General features: G+C 35.1%; 2 protein-coding genes across 2 annotated transcripts; one reads left to right on the top strand and one right to left on the bottom strand.

Moving 5' to 3' along the window:
• Positions 1-932: 932 nt before the first annotated feature.
• Positions 933-3,048, top strand: LOC120067182 (small ribosomal subunit protein uS15-like). The gene is made up of 5 exons (XM_039018657.2): positions 933-1,120; positions 1,236-1,308; positions 1,411-1,549; positions 1,637-1,823; positions 2,771-3,048. Exons 1-5 carry the CDS (start codon positions 1,098-1,100, stop codon positions 2,802-2,804), a joined length of 456 nt encoding a protein of 151 aa, XP_038874585.1. The 5' UTR covers positions 933-1,097; the 3' UTR covers positions 2,805-3,048.
• A 471-nt stretch (positions 3,049-3,519) lies between these two features.
• On the bottom strand, positions 3,520-9,220 carry LOC120067180 (alpha/beta-Hydrolases superfamily protein). Its single transcript, XM_039018656.2, has 8 exons — positions 8,967-9,220; positions 8,564-8,689; positions 7,748-7,846; positions 6,972-7,114; positions 5,190-5,298; positions 4,484-4,591; positions 4,217-4,357; positions 3,520-4,141 (listed from the first exon to the last, which is right to left on the bottom strand). Exons 1-8 carry the CDS (start codon positions 9,042-9,044, stop codon positions 3,740-3,742), a joined length of 1,206 nt encoding a protein of 401 aa, XP_038874584.1. The 5' UTR covers positions 9,045-9,220; the 3' UTR covers positions 3,520-3,739.
• Between the last annotated feature and the right edge of the window lie 838 nt (positions 9,221-10,058).

Raw genomic sequence — 10,058 nt, forward strand, 5'->3', positions numbered from 1 at the left:
GAGACCATAAGTTAGTATAAAATTATCTTAATATTGCACAAAGAACGTAGTAAAAATTTTAAAAGTTTCAGATATTCCAAAATGAATAATTGTACATATATTCAATATCAACAAATACAATGTAATTCTAGAACGTGACACATACAATCCAACAAGAAAAGCAGTGAAGCTTTTTAGAAATATATACATTGACATAGATGCAAAAAATATTGTGATAGATAACGAAATTAAAATTGAAGAACACTTTCATTAAGAAAAAAACCAAAAACAATTTAAACCAAAAACAAAATTCAACAATATCAGACGACAATAGTATGAACTACTAATGTAGGGATTCAATGTCGTAAAGAAGTACCAGACGATGGTGATTAAGAAATACAGAAAATTATAAAATTCAAATGAAATATATAGTTTGTTAGATGATAATGTCTATAAAATAATAAGTAAAATCTAATGATGATAAAATATTTAATCCGAATTTAAAATAATAAAAAATTAATAAGATAATATAAAATCTAAAAATATATTATCAATAAAAATCAAAATGGTGATAAACAAATTAAAAATGGATTAATCCTGAATATTTTTGAAAAGTGGTTAAATCAAATAAAATATGATATTAATCCATCAGTTTATATTTCAAAATGAGTGAAAAATCTAGCACATTTCTCTCTTGAATCCGTTAGGTCGGAATTTCACAACCGATGTCCCCATTTACAATTGAGACATGGTATAGCAAATACATTGTATCCGAAAAAGTTATTATTCGACCATACTAAGGACAATTTGAAAATTATAAGATTAGATGTGTAGGCATGCTTTTGTGAAAAATCTTATTATTTCTATTTCTTTTTTGACAAAAATCAAAAGATCCCAATTTTGCTATTCCCTCCAATTTCCCAATTAATACTAAATAATGGGCTTAACTAAGTAAATGTGTGCTTAATGATGAAAGCCCAATACTTGGACCAGCAGCAAGATCCAGATTCCGTGTCAGTATAAAACGCTGTGCCAAGCCATGCTAGGGTTTTGGTTATCGGCCGTCGCGGTAGAGCAACCCTTATCGAACTCGAGAAGCAGGGCAAAGAGAGACAACCATGGGTCGTATGCACAGTCGTGGGTTGGTTTCTAATCTCCGATTTTGTTTCTGATTCATTTCGATTTTGTCTGTTGATTTCATTTGTTGAATATGGTTGAAGTTATTCCCAACATTGACTCCATTTTCTCATTTACAGTAAGGGTATTTCAGCCTCTGCATTGCCCTACAAGAGGACGCCGCCAAGTTGGCTCAAGATCTCTTCTACAGATGTAAGTACGCGACGACAAGTTCTGAGTTTTGCTATTAACTTCCAGGATTTTGTTATTTCTTCTATAATAGTCATTTCTTTTCCTATTATAATTTGAACGTAGGTTGAAGATAATATCTGTAAGTTTGCGAAGAAGGGCTTGACCCCTTCTCAAATTGGTGTTATTCTTCGTGATTCTCACGGGATTGCCCAGGTCAAAAGTGTTACTGGGAGCAAAATCTTGCGTATTCTTAAGGCCCATGGTATTCTTCTTTTGCCTGACGCCAAGCATATCCATTAAATTTGTTTAGGTGCATTTTTTCACTGTAGTTTGGGCTTGTACTATCTAGGACTGGCACCTGAGATTCCAGAGGATCTCTATCACTTAATCAAGAAAGCAGTTTCCATTCGTAAGCATTTGGAGAGGAACAGGAAGGATAAGGACTCAAAGTTCAGATTGATTCTTGTGGAGAGCAGAATTCACAGGCTTGCTCGTTACTATAAGAAAACCAAGAAGCTTCCACCAGTTTGGAAATAGTAAGTTTTCTTCGTGCTCTGATAACTTAAATCATGTGGCATATTTGATATGATGATCTATTCGATCAATGTAGTTCATCGTTATGGTTTGTCTTTGAAGCTATCAAATCATTATTTAGTTTCATATTTCAGTATAGCTACTTTCCTTCTTTTAAAGCTTGTGGTATTGAACATGGTCTATGGTGTGAGTTCTTTCTTACCTTTATCCATATGGATCAAGAATCATGTTGGCCATTTGCCAGATGAAATTTTATGTTAAAACATGCTATGGTGCACATTCCATAATTCAAACCCAATACTAACAAGGGAACATATAAGAGAACCATGGAAGATACATTTTGTTTGTGATCCAATGGCAACTACTGTAGAATGGTTGCATGTTTTTGCTGTTTGATAAAAAAAAAATTGGGGCATGAAAATGTTTTTGACATTTTGTAGTGTGTTATTGAATTTAGTGATGATTTTACATACTGGGTTAGTGAAATATTATTCTCACGGCTGTGTATTATTGGATCGTGATGCTTTCGGCCTAATTCTATTGAGTGCGCGTATCCTCTTGTGCATCCGGATTTAGTGCTTTTAGTCTGTGGTGAATGTTGTAACCTGATTTGTAGGTTTAGAAATCCTTTTTACCTGGATCATTTTGCGTAGTTAGTTCTACTATCATTTTACAATGGCACATTTCAGAATTTGGCTGCTTTTCCATTTTAAATGTTATTATGGCCTTTTTTTTTTTTTTTTTTTTTTTTTTTTTTTTTTTTAAATCTATTTTGGTATCTGAAGTTTACATAGAATTCTGTCCTGTTCGTTGTTTGGCCAAACTTTTGAACGGCATTTCCCATTTTTTTTAGAATCCATAATTGGTGCTTGCTTTCTTCTCTCATGATGCTTATATGTGCGTCCATGATTGATAAGCAGCTGGCCTTATGTTTATTTTTCTCTTGCAGCGAGTCAACAACTGCCAGCACCCTGGTTGCATAATTTTGAGTTGAGTGATTGGTGGCTATACGAGATCCAATCTGTGATCTGCTTCAGTCATTGTGAGGTCAGGTGGATCAGTGAGAGTTGTGACTTTGTTTTTGTTTATGGTATCAGTTTTGACTTCAGTTTTTATTTAGTATGGAATCTGTAGACTTATTTGGCGAGATTTAAAAGCAAATTAGAAAAGATTGCGTTGCCTTGATGGCACATGTTTCCTTTTAATAGTATTACACTTGAACCAAAAGTAATTTTCGTAAGATATGCCTACTGAGTTATTAGTTCAAAATGTAGAATAGAAGCGAAGCCACCACCTTTAACTCTTAACCATCCTTGCGAAGAAAAAGTTGACTTACCCATATTTTCAACTCCATTGTTCACGGTTTTCTTCTGTATTGCTTAAAGAAAATTATGAGTTTAATGAAAATTATGTACTTAATATTGCCTAATTGTCACAAGAATGCCTCCTATATTTGCGTAACAAATGTTTCCAATTCTACAACTTTTTCCCTTTAATTTTGCTATATTTACGCAGTTCGGCACTAGTTCTCCATGAGGCTTTACATCGATCAGCTTTGTTTTTTTTTTTGTTTTTTTTTTTTTTTAATTTTTTTATAACCGTGCACTAAATTGGACAATCAATTTTCTGACGATATTCTCTCTTATAATTAAGGTAGGGGCAAAAGAAAAACGGAAGTGAACATTTAATTGTCAAACATTTTTAATTTCTTCACGTTCTCTCGAAAAATCTGCCTGATTTTATATTATATCGTATCCAAGAACTACACAACCTTGATAAAATGACAAACATGGTAATAGAAATTTACAACAAATGAAGTTCACAAATGTGAAAGGGAAAAAAAATCAAATAAGAATTTGGTGAAACCGTGAAACAAACAAAGAACGAGGGCCAACATTTGCATCAAACCGATCTAGTCCTACCTGTCTGGTATAAATGTTAACAGGTGAGTTGAACCAGCATCCTTCATGCCTAGGATCAAACTTACACATATCATCTGAATATATCGTAGTAATATCTCATCGACTGCCATGAGTAGTTTAGTTTCTCCGTGAGTTGATAAAAGCATCTTGTTACCCACAAAACCAGCTTTAGCATTGTTAAGTAGCTGATTCTCTATACTATGAGATTCTGAACTTTCTGGAGCTGGAGATATTTGACTCTCGGAAGGTGAAGTTTCCCTGCGTTCATTGTCATCCTCGTGTGTGTCATCACCATCTCTTTCGTCTTTCTTCTCACTAGGACCACTGTCGCTACCTCCTTGTGGAGCAACCTGGACCAAATCTGGCCGTGCTTCTACGCCAACACGTCTCAGGTGGAGCTGTCAGAGACAATTTAAAGATGAGATGGGGGTGAATTTGAAAATATAAAAAAATAGTGCAGGGGGTCATATCACCTGAAGATGCAAGTTAACTTCATCGGGGCGTGAAAGAAATGGGAAATCCCCCCCTGTTTTCAAATATGCTCTCCTGGCTCCAGAATATCTTTCATTCAGTTGATCTTTGAGTTGAAGTGGAACCGCACAATAGTCGTTTGTCTTTTGAGGGTCAAGTACCATGTCATGGGGGAAAAACAAGGGAAGAAAGTGAGGTAGAAAACATGCATCTAATCATGATATCATGTTAGATATGGAAACTAAAGCAGCAAGTTTAAGAAGGCATACATCCATTATGGTAATAGACGAATCTGGAAGAAGAAGAGGCCCAACTGACGCATCATCAACGGTTAGGGTCAGCCTTGATGCCAAATCTTCTCTAGAAAGCATTTCCACCTGAACTGATAATATTAAATTCAGGGCTAAAGGGACTAACAATTTGCACAAGTAACATCATCTTTGACTGAGAAAAAGATAAGGCCATTCTCCTAAAGCATGTCATGAAGAGATAATGTACATACAATTCATGTAATACATAATGTTTCCATACGAGTCAGACCAAACTATCTCGGGGATATTGGGAGCTAAAGCTGAGAAGGTTCAACAACGTTTTTTTTTTCTTTTTTTGTAAAGCCCAAAATATCTGTTACCTGCTGCACACTTCAATCAGAATTACTAACATATTGGGAAAAATAAGAACCATCTAGAACTAATCCATTACCAACTGAACTGAGTCAATAGTTTATTAAAGACAGCAAGGATGAGGAACTAAACCTATTATGACATAAGCTTTAAGACATGAGCTGCTGACTTGAGATTATTATACTGTTTTCAAAATCAGAAACAAACCCAACAGCATTAACTTGCTATTATGCAGGTTAAGTGCTAAAAAACAGTCGAGTAGTCTTTATAAATTAATCTAATCAAATACATGATGATAATTAATAACCATGATCCCAGCTAATTAAAAACAAGCTTTCAAACTTCGAAGTACCTGAGAAACAACGAAGTCTACAGAATCTGCAATGAAAGGTTCATGCGGGCCATCACGAATTCCTGTTAAGACATACCTTTTCAGCAAAAAAGAGGGGGCCCAACTCACACTGCATAAAGCAATACCAAAATCCCGCGAGTTAATATTGAAGGAAAATTTTATACTGAAGAACAAAAATTTGGATGACAGAGATCTATGGGAACATGTACAATATTACGGGTACATCAGAAACATGTTATGACATTAAAGGTAAGTCTAACAATTAGTCAATAAAACTGAACATGCTCTGGAGAGAATTTTAAAAAGATGAGGGAGGAGGAAAGGGCGAAGGAGCTAAATATATATTCCAAAGTCGTCATCAATAAATTCATTGTATTAATAAGATATAATATTGCAGCTTGAGAATAAGAAGTGGTCATAGGGAATCTCCTGATACACACAAGGATTTATGTTCCATAAGAAGGGGTGGTGGGGAGGGGTTTATAAAGGAAGATCGTAGCACTGGTTTCCAAACGGTTATAGAGGTCTCCACCCTAATGGCTTTCAGGCAAAAATTAATTAAGAGTATAGAAAATTCCAGATATGATGGAGGTCCACAATGTGATTGGGGTTCAAAAGCTCAGGGATCAGGCTGGTGCTTTTATAGCCTTCTCAGTTAGGAATTGGTAAGACTATTATTCTGGTAATGCAACGAAGACTGATTTTTTAATGGTTCACAAAAGGACAGTCTCCCAGGGCCTATAAGCAGTTCAAAGACAACCCTCCAGCCATTGAGGTGTTGAGTGAAGGGGAAAGAAAATTGGAAGGATCTGCTACCGTAAGACTAATTGAAAAGCTCAGAAGTTGAGTAGACCGTTGGATCCAAGATTCAAAAGTTCCAGCTGAGAGAGAGATTGGAAGATGACTAGAACATAGTCTAGAATCTAGATAGGCATCTTATGAAGTATAGCTTTACTCTTCAACATTCCAGCCACACAATTCTAAAGTATCACAAAATGGAGATAAACTGGAAACAGAAAATGCCCCAAAAGAATCAACTAAAATTATTCCTCTGGATAGCAGCTTTGGAGAAATTAAACACAGCTGAAATACTTGAAAGTTGAAATGGCTATCCTTATCTAGTCAAAATTCCTGTTTGGCAAAGCCTTTGTAGAAAGTCTGAAAGATAAATCCCACCCTTTTTGCCAATGTCCTTGCAAAATTAGTCGTCAGAAGAAGCTTACATTACTTTGTGATTAGTTCCTGTTTTCTGGTAGGTAGAGGGAATGGAGCAATTGCCATATGGCCTTCAGCTTAAAGGAAAATGGGCTTGTGTTCCTGCTACAAAAGCTCTTTAAGAAATATGATTATGGAGGAACCATAGAATTTTCAGGCAAGAAACTAGAGATTGGGAAGAAATTTAGAACTTTGTTAAATTTTGTGGCATCTAAATGATGCCTTCTCTCCAAATGGTTTAAAATCCTAAGAATTTAGGAATGACAATTGGACTGCTTTTGCTCCTCTCCACTTGGGGTTGACCCTCTCTTATAACTTCTATTTTATCAATGGAAAGTCTTTAGTTTCTGATCTTCTATTTCAAGTCCTACTGGACATAATAGGAACTTCTCCAAAATTGCATTTCTAATTTTATAGTAGCAGAGATTATAGCAGTAGACGAAGAATAAATGGGGCATCAATAATTTACACAATCAAAAAAGTTATTCAGCTCATAAATCTGTATTCAGCAAGGAATAAAGCAAATAACTAAATTCAGAAAGAAAAGAAATGGCACCAGGAGCATACATTGGAGACCATGGCATTGCTGCAGAAAAACTTTTAGTCTCAAGAAATGAATTAGATAATATCAAAGATTTAACACGTCTTGGCCGATGTTGAGCAAAAAGTTGTGCTAGAAAGCCCCCAAGTGAAGTGCCATAAAGATGTATCTGTTAAAAGAAGGGCTGTTAAGCTTTAGAAGTCTTTAGTTTGCCAATCATTTCAAAACCATAAATATTATGTGTATGTTGCAGTAATGATTCGTGAACAACACTACAACAGACAGTATCCATTATGCCAAGATTGATTAACAGAAGCTGAAGAAACCTGCTATCATCATAGAAGACTACTATCGGTCTATCACTCTCTCACCAAATCAAATCTATCACAAATAGAATCAGCCAAGAAAGTTACCCTCATGCAAATTTTTGAGAGACTATTAGGATAAGTCAAATCCATTAAATTACATGATATACAAATTCCAGTGATAATCACCTGAAGTTGGTATCACAAAATTTTCCTTTCTCATGCATACCAAAGATCAAAATCTGCTTAACTTCATGGTATTTGGAAATATTTATGTTCTCATAGGTTTATGGCTATGCATCACAAAAAAACCTAAATAGTGGTTGATCTTTGGCAAAATCTTGTTTCTAGATCAACTTATATATAATAACCTCAACAAGTGTGCTGGTTCACACAAAATAAAATGTGAGCCATTTCATGTACAAGAAAATAGAAAAGAGATGAAGAGAAAGGAAAATATAATAACATTATGAGATTGACATAAACAAAATACATACACGATGAACGTCTATAGCATCCAAGAACTTTTCAAATGTTTGAATCCACTCTTGATGATTCCATACACGGGGAATGTCAACAGAAATCACTCGGTAACCCTGTAGGAATAAGAATGATGTCATTCTACAATATTTTCTCAAGATAGTTGAATGTGCAATTTCGGATGTAATGGTAAAAGCATCTTGGATTCACAAGCAAAAACTTTTTTTTCTTTTTAAAGAAAAGCAAAAAGATCTACTTGAAATCTAAAAATTCAACAATGGTATAACCATTTTGGGTAGAACCAATTCCAAATTCGCATGGAGAATGAATTACTTTAGCAAAAAGGCTATCTGGTTAAAAATTAATTGATTTGAGTAAAGGTATCTCGAGTCACGTTATCATAAGCTATAATCTATGCATGTTCACACAACAGAAGAAAGGGTTGACCTTACTCTTTACCTAGCTTTGAAGGAATAGGTGAAGGTCATTCTACGGAAGCTTAACTTAAAATGCCTACAACATTCAAACTAACAAAGAAACAGTACACATTATGAGATAGCCTTTCTATTCATCTCCAAGAGGGAGGGGGAAAAGCGGGACCAATTGCCTTGAACCTTAAGCAACATTTCTAACTCATGCAGACAGTAAGTTTGAAGGACAGCATATAATAAACACCCTGCATAATTAACGTTCTCTGATCTCTCGACAGATCAGCAAAAAAGACTGGAATAGAAGACCACAAATTGATATAGCAATAGAGGACGAGGGAATAGTGAACTAGACTCCCGAACTGATTCAAACACCAAAAATGTGAAAATATGAAGCAGCAGTACCTTCATTGACAAAAACATAATTTGTTTGTAGTAGACATCTGCCGTGCCCGCTATTCCAGGAAGACAGATAAGAGGCGGTACAACTTTGGGGCCAAAATCATAGTATCGCCATTGCTTGGTACCAATCTGCGAGTGTAAACATAATCATCTCAATAAAGAGTCAAAAGAAAGCGGAGAAAGCAATAGTGAAACCTAAAAACGCAAAAGAAAAGAAAATCCTCAGTCCATAAACTTAAACAACTGAAACATATATATCATCTACACATCAGGAAACCTATGTTCATCAATAACTAGGGAGAAAAGCAAAGTTGTGGAGTGAAATCGATAGAACAATTGTGCAATCAGCAAGAGTGAAAACCCTAGGAAATGGAAATCGGAGGAGGAAAAGGATAGAGAAACGTACAGGAATCCGGTGAAGGGGAACCTGAGACTTGAAGTAGATGAAATCGCCGGGCGCCGAGGAGACGCCTTTGATTCCCATATTACACGATCATGTTAGTTTTGATCTGAGATCTCTGTTTGAAAAGGCTCCTCTAAAACCTCCCTGTTCTTTCTTCTCTCCCAGAATTTCTTGGATTTTATTGGAAGGGAAGAATTCGGATTGATGGCTAGCGAAAACCACGTGGCTGGGCCCACTCTTCTAATCCCATCATTCTTAATTCACAACAAAACCCCCCGTTTCCCTTTAACCGCCTCTTTCACTTGCTTTTCCTCCTTTTCTTCTTCTTTATTGAATATTTGTCCACATTCCAAAATTATTATTACTATTCTAAATTTGAGATGCACAACACCACAACGAAAATATAATGTAATAATACTATATAATAAATAAATAAATATAATATATAAAATATATAAAATCAATAAATGACAAAAAGTTAATGAAATAACAAATAATGGATTTCTTCACTTTCTCCAATCTTTTTAGATTGACTATCAATCCGTGTGTCTTCCAAAATCCATCCAATGTTACTATTTATAGGCAATTTGGACCCACCCAATGTTATTATTTATAGGAAATTTGGAGATAGATTACATGACAATAATAGTATGTAATCTTGAAACATATGGACAACACGTGGGATAATGGATAACTGAGACATGACCAATAGACACTAATATTGGGCATCTACGTTACTTCTAATTTAACATATTTATAATACTCCCCCTTAAATGCCCGTTATATATGAAATATACCTCGTTAAAACCGTACTAGGAAAACACCCACTAGAAAAAAAAATCCAAGTGATGGAAAAAGATTACATATTTAATAGAATTTAATACTCAAAGTATGTTTACTTCCCCTTATGGAAACATCACTTGAGATCTCTGAGTTGCTGCATTCCAATGTTGTGCACTAATTTTTCAAAGGTTGCAGTAGGAATGCCTTTGTAAATAAGTCTGCCAGGTTATCTTTCGAACAATACGATGATATCGTCATTTTCATCAAGATCATGAGTGTAAAAAAGCTTCGGTGAAATATGTTTTGTTCTAT

This window comes from Benincasa hispida, chromosome 12 (genome assembly GCF_027475165.1).
Source record: "Benincasa hispida cultivar pf3 chromosome 12, pf3_genome.v1.1, whole genome shotgun sequence".
In the NCBI taxonomy this organism is placed as follows: Eukaryota; Viridiplantae; Streptophyta; class Magnoliopsida; order Cucurbitales; family Cucurbitaceae; genus Benincasa; species Benincasa hispida.